Raw genomic sequence first — 20,078 nt, 5'->3', positions numbered from 1 at the left:
TAAAATATCCTAATCCAGTCGTTTTAAATGCTACATAAATGCATATAACTGCCTTTTTATAAATAGTTGCACACAAATATATTATTAAATGTTACGCATTGGATGAAGTGATTGATATCTATTTTAAAATCACATTAACGATAAAATTTTCATCAATCAAAAATACTTTTCCTGTACTTTATCAATCGTTTTGTTTCTTGAGATAAATGTTATACTTTTGTAAGTATCAAATACTTGTTAATACTTTGAATTAGTAAACATAGGTCTGGATGCAGATCTCAGTTTTGCGGACACTACGTGAGCGATTCTTGCACTGCGCTGCCAAACCAATTCACGCGTTCTTTCGTGATTGCTATCCACACGAACCTTGAACAAATGATATTTTTCACTTTAATTAAATGTCATACAATGTTAAATGTCGCATTATTACTCATTTAGTCTAAAACGAAACGTCAAGTAAGTATATAACTAATTGGTAGTTGTTCACAAACTAAAAAAAACAGACTTCAATGTATATCGACAAGTATAGTAAAATACACATTATTAGAGATATGTATGTAACTCAAAAACTACTCGGCAGATCTTTATGTAGTACCAGCTTCCAAATAAAAAAGAGAAGCAACATACATAAAAAAAATACAGTCGAATCGAGAACCTCCTCCTTTGATATCGTTTAAAACAGTTGAAATATTAAAATTCGCTTTTAAGCGTAGGTACTTGTAGTGTGTGTGGCTACGGCACTAAAGAATTTAGCCACCCCCTCTCTTCCCGTGGGTGTCGTAAGAGGCGACTAAGGGATAACAAGGTTCCACAACCACCTTGGAACTTAAGAACCCGACCGATGGCGGGATAACCATCCAACTGCTGGCTTTGAAATACACAGACCGAAGACGGGCAGCAGCGTCTTCGGTGCGACAAAGCCAGTACTGCGGTCACCAACCCGCCTGCCCAGCGTGGTGACTATGGGCAAAACACATGAGTTCACGTTATTTTTGGCGTAAACTTGTGGAGGCCTATGTCCAGCAGTGGACTGTATAGGCTGTAATGATGATGAATGACTTGTAGTGTATATATTTTAATAGTTAAAAATATTAAACATCTTATTGTATACTTTGTAAGTTACCTGCTTTGGCTGCAAAACTTTAATCGAATGTAAAGACGCTACTCCTTGATTATTAACTCGTAGTGAAAGCTTTCCCATCATTTCAGCTGTCGTCGCTGTAGCTGATTTAAGTTCCTTTTTAGCTCCGCGCCCAACCTGGCAAAAGAATCTCATATTAGCTTAACAATTTATTAACATATAGTATGAATGTAGAAGTTAGCATTACCTCTTTTTCTACTCGCAATATTAAAGGTCCAACAACAAAATTGCTTTTAACAGTTGTGTGATCAGACATTATGCTAACTGCAACATCGCCGCTTCTCCTCAGGGATGAAAGACCGTACAATGTTCCTTTAGCTCTGGGTTTACTTTTCTCGCTTGATTTTGTTTTATTTTTGTTCGTTGGTGGTTTTTTAGTAGTAGACGTAGTTGATGGTTTAGGTTTTGGTTTAGGTGTCTTAGCAGGTTTCGGTTTCACTGTAGTGCTTTTAGCTTTAGTGCTGGTCGCTTTCTCTTTGATAGCTCTAGACTCGTTTGTGACATCCTTCATTACAATCTCATCTTTGACTACGTTGTTTTCTTCAATTTTATTTGTTTCTTCTAATTTTTCAGTTATCGTAGCATTCTCTGTTTTCTTATCGGACGTTCCACCGCGTGCTGAATTCTTCTTTTTGTTTGAAGTTTTCCTAAAAATTTTATATGCAATGTTTTACGCAAGATTTTACAAATAACTACTTATTCTTTCAATTCTTTCAAATCACGCGGAATTATTACTTAGTTATTAAAAATGAAAATAATAATTATTTATAACCATTGAATTACCTCTTATTAGTTTTTGTTTTATTTTTCTTTGGCTTAGTAGTCTTCTTATTTGCGTCTATCGGCTGAAGTTTTACATTAACGGGATCGTAAGAGTGTCGTAGAATTTCGTTCATTTTTTCGAGAATGTTATCGACAAATTTATTGTATTTAACTATATGGATTGCAGGAACTGTCGCCGGTTTCTTTGCTGGTTCATCACCTAATGCACCTAAAGTTACAAACGAAAGAAAATGTTATTCGTCGATAACCTCACAATGCGATTTACGAAAGGCATACATTTAATGAATCTAGGTCTTAGAAACTAAACCTACAACTTTTAAACTTGTTGATTGGTTTTATAGAGCAAAAACATTATTTGTTTATATGAGCCAATATTTTAAATAGCCGTTTCATTATAATAGGCACGTTATCCCACTGCTGGGTATAGGCCTCTTTCTCCGCGTAGGAGAAGGATTGGAGGTTAATCCCCCACGCTGCTCCACTGCGGGTTAACGGATACGTTGGATATGTTCCTACTATGAGTAAAGATCGCTATCAGGTATTTGTGATAGCAACCGGGACTGGCTTAATGTGCTCTCCGAGCTACGGTGGGGTGACCACAAGGACAGACATCCAATCCGGAAAGAAATATTTGTACAAATACAAATTAATATCCATCCCGAGCGGGTTTCGAACTCGCAAACTGTCGGTGTTGCGGTGGGTGCGAGCATTTGCCTAGAATACTCGTACCGCTACTAATAATATGCTACTAATAATATCCACCACACTGCTCCAATGCAGGTTGGTGGATATACCTATTCACTACTATGAGTAACGATCATTATCAGGTGTACATGATAACAACAGGGACCGACGGCTTAACGTGCTCTCCGAGGCACGGTGGGGACCCACAAGGACTGCACAAACACCCAGACCACAGCAAACACCTGTATGGCCAATATAAATGTTTGTCATGTGCGGGGATCGAACCCGCAACCGCCAGCGCAACAGGTACAATCAATGGCTGTAACCGTTGCGCGAACGCGGCGTCATTTTTTATGTATTCAGACCTTTTGACTGGGTGGACCGATTCGACATTTTTTTAATCGAAAGTTGGTGCATGTTATTTGGTTCCATTAAAATTTATTTGAGATCTAAAAACTACTTTTTGAGTTTTACCTAATAATGCGTTTTTACTTGACTATTTTTATGTCGACTCATACGTCGTCATAACTTTTTACTGGGTGTATCAATTTTGATTATTTTGAATTTAAACGAAAGCTGATGTTTATCGTGTGGTCACATTTAAATTTCATCGAAATTCAATTACAACTTTTTGAATAATCTTTGATAACGCGTATTTACTTGACTATTTTTTCGTCTATCTACGTTGTAGTACTTGTCGGTGTAATTGAAGTCGGTTTTTTTTCGTTTGCGAGCAAGTACAATTATTTGAACTGTTCTAATCTAATGAGCTTCATCATTGTTAAAAATATACATATTCTTTGATTATTAAGTGTCAGTTATACAAAGAACACGACTATTATTAAATCGTAATAAATCAAATTATATAATTATATAATTAATGATCAACAGACACGAAATTAATTACTATCATAGTTCTATCATAATTTAAAATGAATTACGTATACGCGAATATTCACTTGTCTTTCATATTATCACGCACTTCAATTAGCTTCTTTATTGAGTATGTATTGACTAATAATTCATACGGCAATACATCAAATGGCATTCGAATCGAATGGGCACGCCATCGTCTAACTGTTTTAGTCTCAGCGAGCCGGTTGAATTCTAATATCCAATAACAATTAATAGGACCAGTCAACAGTGGATTTTCTATTTTCCACACGTAAAAGAAACTGCGTGCCGAGTCGCTCACATTCAAAGAAATCTAATTATGGAATACATGCTGAAGATGCTCAGACTTGACTGTTGTTATTTAAAAGGTTAGGATATTTGTTTTAACTTTTCGAATGCATCGTGCAAGGTTATAAAGATATAACAAATTCCCGTGAATGGGTTTAAAATCGATCATCAGAAAAGTCGTTTTAGACTCAACTGGCTATAAACAAGTTTCATTTGGGTCGTATATGGCTGTTCGCAACTCTCCCAGAATTTCTCAACAACAAACATTTAAAAATTTCTCTTTTAGCATTTCGTTACGTCGTTTTCACTCGGTAGGCAAATTTTACAGTGATTTCGTCATTTAGTGAGAGTAAACGTTCGCTTCGATTTACTTTCTATCGATGGTTTAATCCGATCGTAGTTCGTCAAGGTCATTTCCTTAGAAACATCTGAGCAAGGTCAAAGAAAGTGTCAAGGTTGTAGAAGAAATCGGGTGGGTTCAACGAACTAACTCCGGATGGGAAAGTAAGCGGGCAACAGCGCACTCCTTGCTGTCGACCCCTTAACATACATCGAGCTACAAGAAACTAGTTTTTCCTTGACAATTTCTATGACACACTACTCGTCCCGATAAGTTATGTACAGGATTACTAAATCGGTATCGGGTGACACTCGCCACTGTCTCCGGTTGAATTATGGTTATCAACTTTTGTATTTACTTTCTTACATATCAACTTAGGAAATAGGAAATAGGAATTTCGTTTGTGCGTTAAATTACATATATAAATCGGTCAAAAAGCTAGTTCATTGCATTACATTGAAAATCTATATGCAAAATTAATTTATAGCCAATTTAGAAGAGATAAAAATATATAAATATATAGTCGAAAGTTAAGCATAATATAGCGAATATAAACAATATTATATACTTATGAAGGAGGGAAATTTTACATAAATACATATAGGATTTTGACTAGTATACGTTTATTTTTTTTTTTTTTTACAATCAAAATTAAATTAATACAACTAGATAATGTCACTCTTATCTGACAATATAAACTAGAATTCTGACCGATAAGTTTTAATTTCCTAACTTTTACATTTTTTATTTTGTAGACGCACAATCCGCAACAAAGGTGACAAGCAAGTATAATAAATTTTACACATGATTAGAACAAACAGATTTATTTCAAAAAATTGCCACGGAACTGTTGTGACATGATCTAGACATTAATTTAATTTTTAACTCTCTTGCCCATACTTACACTTTCACACATCAAGCACGCACACTTAATAAATAAAATAAATAGAGTAAATAAATAGTCAATAAATAGTTAAGCTAAGGAGGGGACCGTGGGAGGTCTCTCAGGTGGATGTTAGGGCGAGTCTCGCCCGATCTCCGACGCCTTCTAACTATCTGAACTTTTTATGCTCGACGGCAGCGGCCGCGGCGGATGTCGCTTTGGTTTTCTTTACTTTGATGTGGCTTGTTTTTTTCCCACTCTTTTTCGCATTCGCCGCGACGTTCGCCTTCAGTTTTTTTGACTCACGTGCTTGTTTATTCCTGCCAAGTGCGTCAGAAATATCATCGTCGTCGTCATCATCGTCATCGTCCTCCTCTTCATCGTCATCATCATCGTCCTCGGGGTCAAGAGCGTCAGTGATATCATCGTCTTCCTCCTCGTCATCGTCATTGTCAGCAGCGGCAGCCGCTTCAGAGCTGGCAGCAGCAGGGGTCTCTACTTCCGCGCTAGCGGGCTCTTTTTGTCCAGCTTCAGGCTCTTCGCCTTCCGTGGCGCCTTCAGCAGCTTCGGAAGCTTCGACTTCCTCAGAAGCGGCGGCAACCTCTTCAGCTGGTGCGGCGGGGGCAGGCGCAGCGGCAACGGTGTCAGCCGACGCTACCACAGACTGTACTCCTGTTGGTTCATCATCGTCGTCGTCGTCATCTCCGCCTGAACAAAGAACATTTGCTTAGAATTCGTACTTACTCATTAATGTACGGTAACTCATAATAGTTTTTTAAATGAAATAAAAAAAAAACACAATATCTGCAAAACTTCAATCTTGTTTTCTAGATAAAATAACATCATACCTCCTAAGATATCGTCGAAGAATCTTTCCAAATAGTCATCTTCTTCATCATCACCTGCTTCATCATCATCGTCATCGTCATCGTCATCGTCGTCATCGTCATCATCGTCGTCGTCATCTCCTATGAAAGAAAAAAAATATAAAGAAAAAAATACGATCTCGGAGTAATAGAATACGCTGTTATAAATTTCTTCGAAAACAAATAATGCCTATGAATAGTTATCACCTCCTTTCAAATATGATTTGAACATACGTGTGTTACTTTGAGATAACGGAACAAATATTTTTTAGTAAACGTATTCCTTTGCGGAAAACATCTGAAACACGTTTTATATTTACTATATTAATTTCTGCAAAACATCTTAGCGTGAGTAAGCTAGTCAAACAATTAATATTATTCCACGGTGGGGATTGGTGCGTGACGTCCGGTGCAAGCCTCTCGACTGTGGAAAAGAGAGTAGCTTGAATTTCTCTGATTGAGTTTTTCTGTTTAAATTAATTAGCAAATGAGAACAACTGTCACGCTGTACGATTCACATTCCGTTGGACCGCGTCCTGATTCATTGGAATTTTTATCGCCTGCACGTAACACTTTTTGATTTGAATTAATTTGAATCCTTTTGTTTTGTTTCAAGTCATTAAAATAATGTCAAATATTTGTTTAAGCTACAAATGTGTATTAAAAGATAAATCAAAAATGAATATAGATTTAATTAATTAAAATAAAACATAATAATATTTTAATCATCAATGCAGTAAATATTACAATTTTTATGACTTCAAAGCCGTCATAATGGACTAGATTCTCAGGTGTTCATAAAAAGTAATAGATCTATTCCATAATCGATATATCGGTAGAGAATTACCGTCTATCTTGTTTTATAATGATCGACATGCAATTTTTTCGTATCCAATACTACCGTTATTATTTTACTAAATTTATTACTATGCTCAGCTATGTTTGATTGCATATTTATTATTTTGAGAAATATCAAATTATAGTAATTACTTTTAAATTAAAGTTGACTTTTATTTTTAAAGGGACATGCATAATCAATAGTATTTATAGGTAAGTTAAAAAAGTAAATATTTTTCTTACAAAAAAATAATAGTATTTTTTTCAGGGTATTTTTTTTAATTCGAATGTGATTTCACGCAACGCTTAATATTGCTAATCTTCGAGAACGAGTACTTTGATCTACCTATAAAGTTATCTTAATAAGTCAACTAAATTGTACATCAACAATTACCTGATAATGGACCTAGATCAACATCGTCATCGTCATCGTCATCATCGTCGTCATCATCGTCAGAGGAAGTGGCTGGAGGAGCTGCGGCCGCAGGGGCGGACTGCCTGCCGATTTCCTTCTGGTTCTCATCGGGCCTCGAAATTGGGCTCCCGTATGTCGACAACACTAAGCAGCACAACGCCGCTAACAACAAAAACGACCTCATCTCGTATCTGAAACAAACAGGCCTTTAATCATCACCGTCAACATGACCGCGATCGCGACAGCGCCGACCGGCCCCCCACTGTCACGCTATCACGATATCACAGCACTATCACAAACACACGATCACTAATGTCCTAGTGGCACTTCACCTTTGACTTTCACTGTTGAGTCCTTTGGGGCTCTAGCGGAAGAGGTTCCGCTCGCGTCCTTCTATGTCGCTGATGGGGACGCTATGACCGAGGTTGGCGATCGGAAACGATATAGCGGCGGCGTCTTCACGGCCCTCTCTTTTATAGCGTTACGTCACTCGCGGGGAAGGAAAGTGGTGATGGTATTCACACTGGACATAGATCAGCGACCGCGAAGACTTTCACCGCCCATTGACTCTACTCGTTTATCTAGCATGTTTACTTAAAAACGTAATTCAAAAATGCTTACAATATTTCCAATTATTATTACAATTACTTATTTTTCTATTTCAAATTTAATTTAATTATTGAAATGTTTTTTGTTCAATTAGTGTATAGGTATATTTTTATATTGAATTTAAAATGGCACTTCTGTTTTTGTGCTACTCTATTCTTTAGAATCGAAGAGGGGTGGTAAGTTCGATTGACTAATTTATTCAACTTATTTGCCGACTCGGTATGTCTGGTTAGAGAAAAGTGCGGTGGCGTGTGGTTTCGGAATCTTAAAACGTTTTTAAGACATTAGTATGTGGGGACCAGCCCCATACTTTCACTTAAAGTTGTGTATATAAACGCGGCCGAAGTGTAATTGATAACGTGACGTAAAATTGGAGGCAATCGATTGGGAAATATTGCAACTTTTACTCACCTATTACGATAATTTCTCGACTCGAATGAAATTAAAATGTACTCAACTAAAAAAAAAACGACAAGTTTTTTTTTCTTTTTTGTTATTAATAACTTATTATTATAAATACGGAAATGTCAAGAGGTTTATTTAAAATGGAAAGCTATTTTTTATATGAATATGACTATTTTATTCATATTTTAACGCTTTCTTTTTTCGTTAACTAATATACATTTTAATATATTATAGATTAGAAACACAGATACTTAGCAGTCATGATTTCAACGTAATTTTATTTGATTATGTGTGCCAAATTACCTAAAGACAATGCGGGATAGTGTATTCTTTATTTTTAATTTATTGACAGTTTTTTCTTTTTTTTTCCAATTAAAAAAAATAAACTTAAGCTGCCAACAACGTTTAAATTGTTTCACTCTTCCGGCTTGAAGTTCCATTTTCTTTTTAACCGACTGCAAAAATTAGGAGGATTATGATTATTCTCTTCTTGTTCAAAAGCAGGTGCTTGTCGTACGATCGACTTTATATTTGATAGAGATCAGACACATACTTTGATCTGATGACTACTTTTTGAGTAATCTTTGATAACGCGTTGGTTATTTTTTGGTCCAGTTACGTTGTATATTACTTGTCGGTGTAATTGAAGTCGGTTTTTTTCGTTTGTGAGTAAACATAATTATTATTTATTCATTTGTACAGATCTTCAGAGTCTTACAAACTAAAATTTAAAATTTATAAGTATTTAAATCAGTCTTACCACAGGATACCCAGGATAACATATCATTCCTAATGAAAATAGTTAGTATAAATATATAATAAGTTGATAAGAGTTATTTTAATCTTTTAATGAAACTAATAAATTAAATTAGAATTTTAATGAAATCTATTTTTGTACTTGACTATCTAACGGATTATTGATGTTTAAAAAATTACGTGACGTAAAAGCGAAATCATGAAAACAACTTAGTTGCTGACTAAGAAAATATGTTTAACGTTATATTTGTATAATTCGTATACACTACTGAAATACTCGTAATTATTGAAAAAATGATATAATTAATACTTACCTCAGATCATAACTATCTTTATAATCAACTAACATAAGGATTCCATTTATTGTTGTTTTTTTTTTGTTTAATATGCATGTAGGTTTTTATGTGAGTACACAAATATGCTTCAATATTGCAGTTTCACTGATATAAACATAATATAGCCTGCTACACTGAACATACTGATGTGAACATAATAAAGCCTATTGACGTTGAATATTGGATCATTTCAACAGGTTGATATAGAGATAGCTTCTAAACCGAGAAAGGTCTAAACCCGTTTTCGGTGTAGTAGGTGGCTTCAAATATTTGTATGCGGCTTGTGAATGGACCTCGAAGACTTTCTCTCGCACCAACCGTATCTACTCACACAGCAAAAACTCCCGTAAACATTGCCAGTTGTTTAGTAATTAAAGTTAACAAAATTTGTAATAATTATCTTAATAGCTTTTAGATGTTATTATGTTACGTTACGTTTAATAAAACATAATGATTATTTAAAAAATGATTTTATGTAAATGTAAATTTTTTAGGCTAAACTAGGTGTTTGATATTTTCGAACGAAGTTCCACGGGATTGGAGCGAGATCGATAAATGCGTAACCAGGCTTTTTTTCTGTTTTTATTAACTTAATTATCCTTCATCATTCAGTGTTTAATTTTAAAAAAAAATATATTTATTTATTCCATGTACAGGTTACTTCTTTTTACATATACCCTTTACTCTTTACATTATACGATTGTACGGAAATAAATATATTTTATTAGAAATTTTTCAATTTAATTTTGATAGCTTGATATTTTACAATATAAATTATGACTTTACAGTGAACGTCTACCAAAAAGCGAAAGGAACTTCGTCTTCGGGGGTAAACCCTTTACATCATTTTTGTGATAAATGTATTCAACTGTGATTTAACTAATTAAATTTAATTAACACTCAACAACAGCGTGTAGCGACTGCTTTTAAAAAAGTATAATAATTATTGATGATTAAACTATTATTTATTAAAACACAAGCGATCCGCCCCGACTTCACGTAGGTGCAATGCTGATACTAAATATAAATTATGTTATTATACATATAAACCTTCCTTTGGAATCACTCTATTAACTAAAGAAAACCGCATCAAAATCGGTTGCGTAGTTTTAAAAATCTAAGCATACAGACAGCGGGAAGCGACTTTATTTTATACTATGTAGTTATTTTATAATGTGTCCTTAATAAATAACGTAAAAAATATAAAAACAAAGCTACATGTCACGTCATGTCTAAACAATATATTCGGGTGTTTTAAACAAAAGTCATAGATTAGCCGTAACAGTTGAACTAACTTGTAACAAAAACGTATTACACAATTGATTTTATTAAATTATAATTTCTGGGACTTGCAAAAAATCTGCCCGATTTTAATTTAGCTAGACGAATACTGAGATTTTTTGTATTAAATGTTTTTTTCTAAGCAATAATATGTAAAGACAGTTACACAAATCACGGCCGTCATCGTAAGGTCAACGTTTTCGCAATACCGTACGCTTAAATGAAATGTTTGTGCTACTCATTCTTTTGAAAATTTCTAGATAACTGTCATAAAAAGAAATGTAAACATTACGTGTCTGTGACATTTAATAAAGACGCAAATCATTCGATTATTCAAACTTTCTTAGATTATTTTTGAAAACTCAATTCTTTGCATTCGCGTTATATAAAAATTATTTACTGAATATTGCATTCGATTATACGTTACCGTCAAGCTAATTCTGAATAATTTATTCAATTATTATAAATTGTTATTTATTATAATGAAACATGTTTTTCGGATTTTATCGCGGTTTATAAAGTTTTTTTAGATGCCAGACGTATCGGATACTTTACAGCAACCATGGTCACGGGAGGTCCTCCCGTGTTTCATTCATCAAATTCGCGTAAACATTTGAAAACAATGGTTATTTATATTATCTTTCTTGAACTTTAATTTTAATTAGCAAAAAAACTGTGGACTTATCTGTAGAAGAGATTTTCAGCAAGTCTGTGATATTGAGAACCAATGTTAAGAAGCAGGCTAAGAACGTGCAATAATGGTCAAATAGATTTGTTCACGTTTAATTCTTGAAAGTTTGGCATAAACCAATTAATCGTCGATAATAACCCAACCGCCACCCCCTCTCTTCCCGTGGGTGTCGTAAGAGGCGACTAAAGGATAACACAGTTCCGCTACCACCTTGGAACTTAAAACGCTGCCCGATGGCGGGATAACCATCCAACTGCTGGCTTTGAAATACACTGGCCGAAGACGGGCAGCAGCGTCATCAGTGCGACAAAACCAGCCCTACGGTTACCATCCCGCCAGCCCAGCGTGGTGACTATGGGCAACACACATTAGTTCACGCGATTTTTGGCGCGAACTTGTGGAGGCCTATGTCCAGCAGTGGACTTCGATAAACTAAAGTGATGATTCAGTGATGAACCCAACTGCTCTGAAAGGAACTTTTAACATTCTTACACTTACAATGCTTAAGTCTCCGATTTATTAAGAAAATAAATATCATTTTAAAATCTCACAGTATGAAACTGATTCACGTGAAATCTTTTCAAAAACAATGGTGAAATTAGATGTTATATACATATAACGAGATGGCTAAGCCAATTTGTGCCTCTCTTGTTTAAAAAAAAGGTTTTTTTTTATACAACTAGGTCGGCAAATAAGCGTACGGCTCACCTGATGGTAAGCGAGCACCGTAGCTTATAGACGCCTGTAATACCAGAAGTATCGCAAGCGCGTTGCCGACCCTATCCCCAATTCCCCCCAGGAGCTAAATAAACAAGCGTACGGCTCACCTAATGGTAAGCTATTACCGTAGCTTATAGACGCCTACAACACCAGAAGCAACGCAAGCGCGTTGCCGACCTTATCCCTAATCCCCCCCCCCCCCCGGAGCTAAATAAACGAATGTTAAGAAATATTACAAATATTAATAATATTTGATATTCCTAATGTGTGGGTAACACAAAAATAAAATCGTACATATTAAAAATAGCATGGTGTCGTCTCCTGTCAAAGATTTTCATTGTTATTACAATTCATATTTGAAATTTTGAATAGTTACTGGTTTCTGTAAAGAACTCACTAAAGAAATATTACGTTTAATGCAGCAACTGTTTCAAAATTGATATGTTGTTAAAAGTCCATACCTGATTTCAAAATACCATTTGAAATAAAAGCCATTACCAAGAAAGAAAGTCAACATCGTCATTCTTATGTAACTAAAGAATTATCTTAAAAGTAAAATTTCAAAAGACATCATATTCTCGATTCTTTCTTCGCGGATATTAAATGAAAGTCGTTTGCGATTCAATTGAAATCCAGATAACATCGTTGTATTTTTTTTTTGCTTATTCTATTTAATTTCTAGCAGGAATTTTGAATATTATATTTATTAACCGACTTCAAAAAAAGGAGGAGTTACTCAATTCGACCGTATATGTATTTTTTATTTTTTCTGTATGTTCGGGGATAACTCCGTTGTTTATGAACCGATTTTGATAATTCTTTTTTTGTTGGAAAGGAGATATCCCTAGTTTGGTACCATGATAAGGAAACCAGGATCTGATGATGGGATCTCAGAGAAATCGAGAAAAACTCTCGAAAATTCGTATAACTTTTTACTGGGTGTACCGATCTTGATGATTTTTAATTTAATCAAAAGTCGATGTTTATCATGTGGTCACATGTAAATTTCATCTAGATTTGATTACAACTTTTGGAGTAATCTTTGATGATGCGTATTTACTAAATTATTTTTTCGTCTACCTACGTTGTATTACTTGTCGATATAATTGAAATCGGTTTTTCTTCGTTTGCCTGCAAACACAATTATTAATATCCTACTCATATTATAAATGCGAAAGTTTGTATGTATGGATGTTTGTTCCTCTTTCACGCAAAAAGTACCGCATGGATTTTAATGAAAGTTTACAATAATATAGGTTATACATTAGAATAACACATAGGCTATAATTTTTAAACATAGTGTGTGAATTGTCCAAAATTTAACGATAATTGTCAAGTAAGTCGGAAAAAAATCTGCCACCTGCGAGCTATTCTGGCGTGCGCTGCAAAAACTTTACACGTATTAATGTGTAAGAGAAATGTTTTTCTTAATTAGTCCTTAAAAAAAGTCCGCGACAGTATATATCAATCTTTTATGAGTAAGCCATTATCGTAAAAACAGTGAACCATAAATACAATAAAAATTGATAATATATTGCACATTTGGTAGTAACAAATTGATTTTTACGTCGCAAAACTAATTTTATTTTGATGAAATTTGTCATAGAGGTAGATATTGAGAAGATAATAAGCTACTTGAAGTACTTACTAATCCTGCGCAGACGAAGTCGCGGGTACCAGCTAGTCAGTAAATATTTCTTTAAACGAAATCATAGTTACTATTTAGCGACTTAATTTTAATAACAATTAAATAACATTTAAAATATTTACTTGTACAAAAAAAATTAAAGCAAATTTATGAAATATATCAACAACAGTTATTTTAAATTATAGATACTTATAAAATACTCATAACTCCAAAAAGCAAACAAACAAAAAGTTTGAATGTACTAATTTTAGTATCATCATCATCACTTCATCCTATCGATTTTAATACTTTAATATCTATTAAGACAATTGTCTTATTTCATCAACTACCTAAAGGAATCTTGATTATAATTTTTAACATATGATTAATTTTTTACATACACGGCTGACTTTTCCTTAAGCTTAAAAGCTTCCGGCATCTTAATGCTTGTGTTATAGGTAACAACCGACTGATATAGCCACATATTTTCTCGATAACCCTACAAAAAATAATTCAAATAAAAATAACTATATATAAATTACACACAGACTTCGGGTGGGAATCGAACCCACTACTCCACACTCAAAGTGCGCCAACGGGCTAGTCAAAATCAATTAAAACAAGCGCGCGCTTATCGGCTGAAACTTTGTAACCTTTGCACCATTCTTGAGTATTCGCATTCAGCCTGTAGTATCCTACTGTTAGACATAGACCTATTTTTCCATGTAGGAGAAGGATCAGAGCTTAATCCACCACGCTGCTCCAATACGGGTTAGCGGATATATTCCCTACTATGAGTAACGATCGCTATCAGGTTTACATGATAAAAACCGCGATCGACGGCTAAACTTGCTCTCCAAAGCACGAAGGGAAGACCCACAAGCATATTCCAGGATAAATAATGAGATTAGTTCGTATTACTAAAATTACTTCGTTCGTTCGCGGGTGTCGTGAGAGGCGACTTAGGGATAACACAGTTTCACTACCACCTTGGAACTTAAAAAGCCGACCGATGGCGGGATAACCATCCAACTGCTGGCTTTGAAATACACAAGTCGAAGACGGGCAGCAGCATCTTCGGTGCCACCAAGCCAGACCTGTGGTCACCAACCCGCCTGCCCAGCGTGGTGACTATGGGCAAAACACATGAGTTCACGCCATTTTTGGCGTGAACTTATGGAGGCCTATGTCCAGGAATGGACTGTGATAGGCGGAAATGATGACTAAAATTAGTTTAAAATGGCTGAAGTAGACCTAAAGGGAAACGATGAATGTTTTATGAAGCCTAATCGGAAGCAACCTCTGCGAGCACTCTGGTATTTCCAGCGTTCGAAAGTCGAATAACAATTGTGGTATACAAAAAAGTTCTTATTACTATAATAGTAGATATTATAGCTCTTTTTTGTAAAAAAGCGATATAAAGGTATTAATTAGCTATCCCTCTACAAATGTAGAGTAGAATTATAACCCGCTAAGTATTTTATATTTGTAGATTACTAATTGTGGCATAAATCGAAACAATTGCAAAAAACCCAACGCGTCATAATACTTGTAAATCAAAATAAGGTTAATATGTTTCTTCTTATGACGTTAATAAGTAAAATATGAAACAAATAACAATTAGCAAATGAATATTAATAACGTAAGTTATACGTTTATCTCTTCGATGAATAATTGTTTTATTATACGAATTGTTACTTCAGGCAATAACAGGAAAATATGTCAACATTATGTTAAAACAAACATTTATAATATCAGTCTCTCACATATATTTTTATATATATAACTAGGTCGACAAACAAGCATATGGCTCACCTGATGGTAAGAGATTACCGTAGCTTAACGTCTGCAACACCAGAAGAATCTCAAGCGCGTTTCCGACCCAATCCCCAATACCCCCAAGCTCTGGTCACCTTACTCACCAACAGGGACACAATACTGCTGGAAAACAGTATTATTTAGCTGTGATCTTCTGTTAGGTCGAGGTACCCCTATCGGGCTCCTCCATATTTTGAGCAGGAAATTCCTGCTGTGCCCTACCTCAGTTAGATAGCTTATTAATTAGTTATAATTGTGTCTGCTCGCTAACAAAAAAAAAGCGGTCTTAAATTTTCATTGACAAGAAATACAATTATAACAGATATGTATTATTCATTTATTTATTTTATTTATTTATTCTTAATGTACACCAAAATACAGACACATATAAAGAAAGATACAATACAAGATGTACAAAGGCGATCATATCGCTAACTAGCGATTTCTTCCATAACCTTTGGGTACTGGACACGATACAGTAGCAGCGGTTAGAAGTGTGCACAAATTAAGGAGGAAAAATCAATAATAAATAGACAAAAACTACGATATGATAGACTTACATAATTATTAAAAAAGAAAAAAGACATATAAATAAGTAAATATTTTATTATATAATATATAATACACAAGTTCTGTTTTTAGTTCACATATTAGCGGTTACAAGTGTCCACATATTAAGGAGGAAAAATTAATAATAGATAACGTTAAGTAAATTGTTTACATGTTTAATATTAAATATACGAGACATTTTCAGACATACGTAGGTATAAACTGCGATATGTTAGACTTAACATATATAAATATATACATATAAAGTAAACATTATTATTATATATATTTCAAAAAGTATTTGTCAGATTTCGGTCAAATTTAAACGGGATCACACGACAAGCTTATGATTAAATCATTAAAAATTGGTAAGCCCATTAAATAGTTATGATGTGACACACATAAAAGTACAGTCGATATGAGAACCTCCTCCTTTCGAAGTCAGTTATAATAGTTTTATTCTTAAGAGTGTATGCTACCTCAAATTGCTTATTTTCCACTCGGCAGGATGCCCATACCTTCCAAACTACTGAATATTTAAGTTTGAAATTTACGTATGGTAAAGTTCAGGACATAAACTATCTGCAATATGTTTTGAAAACACGATTCCATAAAATTTTCTCGATACAAAAAAATAGCAAAATTACCTCTATTTTTGTATTAAAACCTTAATATATATAATATAGATAATATAATATAGAAGTTATGGACTTGAGATTAAGCATGGTAATTGAAATAAGTATGAAGAACATTTTATATGTTGTGTTTTTTAAAAAATAACTATTGATAATGTTTGTGGGGAGAAAATACATATAATTCGCGCGATGAACAACCAAGCGCTCTCAATTCTCATGTGTATTTAGTACGGGTGAAATCTGAATTCGAGCTGAGGTAGTGTAGCCCCTTAATATTGGCTCACACTGTAACTGAAAGTACAGTTTAGTAAGTTTAATAAGAACGCACACAGCATATTTTCTCACCGAACAAATAATAAAACAAAGAATTTGAACCGTAAGCTGACTGTTATAGTAATATTTAATTCTGTGTTGTACACGAGATACGAAAATTAAGACTAATGTATTTACATAATTATATCATTTACTGTTAGAAAAATAACAGTCAATATGAGAAAAGATTAGGTTTTACACAGGAAGGTTTACTCTATTTCTAGTTATGGACGGATAAAATGAAAGGATAATTATTTACAATTCTAGCTACCCGGACAGACTTCGTTCTGTCAAAAGTTGATAGTATTTTTTTTGTATTAAAACCTTCTGTAGGCCTTAAGGAACATACAAAACATAAATTAGCCTAATCGGCTCAGTTGTGTTGTGTGGTTACGGCATTAAAGAATATAGCCACCCCCTCTCTTCCCGTGGTTGTCGTAAGAGGCGACTAAGGGATAACACAGTTCCACTACTTTTTATTAAAAAATTATTCGAGGCCTGTTCGCCGATTACTGTGAATTTTAAACCGCACAGGCCGATAATAGTATAATAATATACAGGGTATAGTAGGCGTTATTAGCTGACATTAAAACAAGACCATGAAGCGTGTATCACTCCAACTAATACGCCATATTTTTTGATTTCATATATATCAATTAAAAACTATTTGATAAATAGAATGGTGCACGATGGTGAAATAGAAAAACATAACATAACAATACACTTTATTGTACACCAAAACAGAAATAATACATATCAGATTGATTTTAACAGAGTATCATAAGGTACAAAGGGCGGTCTTATCGCTGAAAAGCGATCTCTTTCAGGCAATCAGGGGGCAGAGGAGATGGTATTGTGTAGGTGTAGGTGTACAAATTGTGATAAACAATTCAAACTGAGACATAAACGTGTAAATATATTTACGTAAACACATATAAATACATATAAACATACAATAAAAATCTGTCTAAAATCATCTAACTACTCGATAACTCTATACGTCAGATAACTAATTATCTGAAACATTATCACCAATCAATAAAATAGTCCCTTAGAATATAAACCATCTTGCTGTGATGTATATGGGCAGAGCAGTAAAAATAAAATGTCGGTGAAAACGCGCAGCTCGTTTTCTCCTCAATACGCGGTTTTACATCTCAAGTAAGTCGCGTGACGTGTGTGTTATGTCAACCTAACGTCATGTATCCCCAGAAACATGTGTCAGAGCCATTGTGGTCTAGATAACTGAAACGGTCCAGACATAACTCGTTAAGAAACAAGCAAGCTACCCAGCTTAGCGATATAATTTATTAAAGGAGGAGGTTACTCAATTCGACAGTATATATATATTTGTATATTCGGGGATAACTTCGTCCTTTGTGAACCGATTTTGATAATTCTTTTTTGTTGGAAAGGAGATATCCTAAGTGTGGTACCATGATAAGGAAACCAGGATCTGATGATGGTATCCCAGAGAAATCGAGGGAAACCCACGAAAATCCGCATAACTTTTTACTGGGTGTACCGATTTTGATGATTTTTAATTTAATCGAAAGCCGATCGAGAGATCTGATTACAAATTTTGGAGTAATCTTTGATAATGAGTCTTTACTTGACTATTTTTTCGTCTACCTACGTTGTATTACTTATCAATGTAATTGAAGTCAGTTTTTTTTTCCGTTACAATCTATAACTTTAAAAATGAAACTTTAAAATTTAATCATCAACATTACATAACAATTAGTAACATATCTCATTGTATCTACATCGAATGGTATTAAGATTGTCTGTCAGTATTATTTACGGCCTAATATTTCCGACAGACATGTTTAAATGCGACCTTGATGTCAGCTACACGTACGTGAACTAACGGGGCCGAGAACTAGTATACTAAAGTCACAGACTAAAAATATACAATATATTAGATATAGGTACAAAAAAGATAAACATTAAAAATAATTTATTAGCGGTTTTAGCCTAACTAGTAAATAAAATGAGAGTTATAATGATTTTAGTATTTAAAATATATATATATCAATATAGCCTTAATTGTCGTTATATTATAATCCTATTCTTGTTTAATACCTTTTAGCTCTCTTTGTCAAATAATAAAAAGCAGAACATACTTTTCGATCGGGGGTAGTTTTATATTAGTAGTAACTTCAAATTAGTAAGTCTTTGATTAAAAACCACTGTATTGACAATTTGTAAAATAACAATTAAAATGTTTTGAAGCCTCTTTGAAAAAGAAATTACAATTTTTATTTTGGTATAATATGTAAAATGAAGAGAAAAACTGTACTACTATTAGTGTAATGTTTTGATGTGTGGTATGACTTTTGAATTAGAATATTTTCTAATACAAAGTTAATTTTAAAATCGAAATAAAGTATTTCAAAATAAGCCTGTTAAAAACAATTGTTTTTGTTTTTAATTTGATCATTTTTTTTAACATTTAATTCTATTGGTGGTTCTTATTAAATAAATAAATAAATAAAAACAAAGTACACATTGTTAAAAGGCTTGTTCAAATTTAAATAAGACACGCGTTGAGCACCGGGCTTCAAATAAAAAAATAATCAAACTTGGTTCACCCAATTAAAAAGCTATGAGATAACAAATATAAATAACTATCGAATTGAGTACCTCCTCCTTCTTTTAAAGTTAGTAAAGTTACTGTGAAGATATTAAATGTAGTAATAATTATAAGCTGTAATATTTAATCTGTAGTGTCACTGGCGCGGACCTGCCAGTGGCCCACTAACGACCGGTTGTGAGTACTTTCTTTCTGGGCTTCTCACTTCCGCCTGCGCGCCTCCACGCGCAAGGACTGACTCACACATCCATCACATAGCACACTTGAAAACAGCTTAAACGAATTTTATTTCAAAAATTCATTCTCCAAAATATCTTCTTAAATAAAAATCTTTGAGTTTAGTTGTGTATTTACTAAAAAATATATTAAATTAATAATTTTTAATAAAAACCATTTCATATACATTATTTTAACAATTTTATAAGTAAATAAAAAACTTAGTAAGATAAAAACTATTTGGAGACCCTATTTAAATAGTTTCGTCACACTCAGAGATTCCATTCGCATTTATTTTTTAAATGTATCTAAAAAACCATGGTGTTAAATTTAATAATAACCCATTATTTTACTTTCCGAGGGCAACCATTACTTTACTTTCAGAGATGGATAGAAA

The 20,078-nt window shown here is 33.8% G+C and overlaps 1 protein-coding gene across 1 annotated transcript; it reads right to left on the bottom strand.

Annotated features, from left to right (window-relative positions):
- Positions 1-146: 146 nt before the first annotated feature.
- Positions 147-7,333, bottom strand: LOC123656902 (acidic repeat-containing protein). Its single transcript, XM_045592515.1, has 7 exons — positions 7,111-7,333; positions 5,862-5,981; positions 5,320-5,721; positions 1,925-2,132; positions 1,329-1,788; positions 1,124-1,258; positions 147-366 (listed from the first exon to the last, which is right to left on the bottom strand). The coding sequence occupies exons 1-7, from the start codon at positions 7,313-7,315 to the stop codon at positions 238-240; spliced, it is 1,659 nt and encodes a 552-aa protein (XP_045448471.1). The 5' UTR covers positions 7,316-7,333; the 3' UTR covers positions 147-237.
- Positions 7,334-20,078: the final 12,745 nt, after the last annotated feature.

This window comes from Melitaea cinxia, chromosome 10 (genome assembly GCF_905220565.1).
Source record: "Melitaea cinxia chromosome 10, ilMelCinx1.1, whole genome shotgun sequence".
Lineage (NCBI taxonomy): Eukaryota > Metazoa > Arthropoda > Insecta > Lepidoptera > Nymphalidae > Melitaea > Melitaea cinxia.
The sequence above is the reverse complement of the archived record's forward strand: the minus strand, read 5'-3'. Positions and strand labels throughout refer to the sequence as shown.

Excerpts from the sequence above, each read along its gene's own strand:
- LOC123656902 (XM_045592515.1), bottom strand. The coding sequence starts at position 7,315 with ATGAGGTCGTTTTTGTTGTTAGCGGCGTTGTGCTGCTTAGTGTTGTCG. Across the intron at positions 2,133-5,319 it reads TGGCAGGAATAAACAAGCAC|GTGCATTAGGTGATGAACCA; the intron begins GTGAGTCAAAAA and ends TTGTAACTTTAG. Across the intron at positions 1,259-1,328 it reads TATTGCGAGTAGAAAAAGAG|GTTGGGCGCGGAGCTAAAAA; the intron begins GTAATGCTAACT and ends TTCTTTTGCCAG.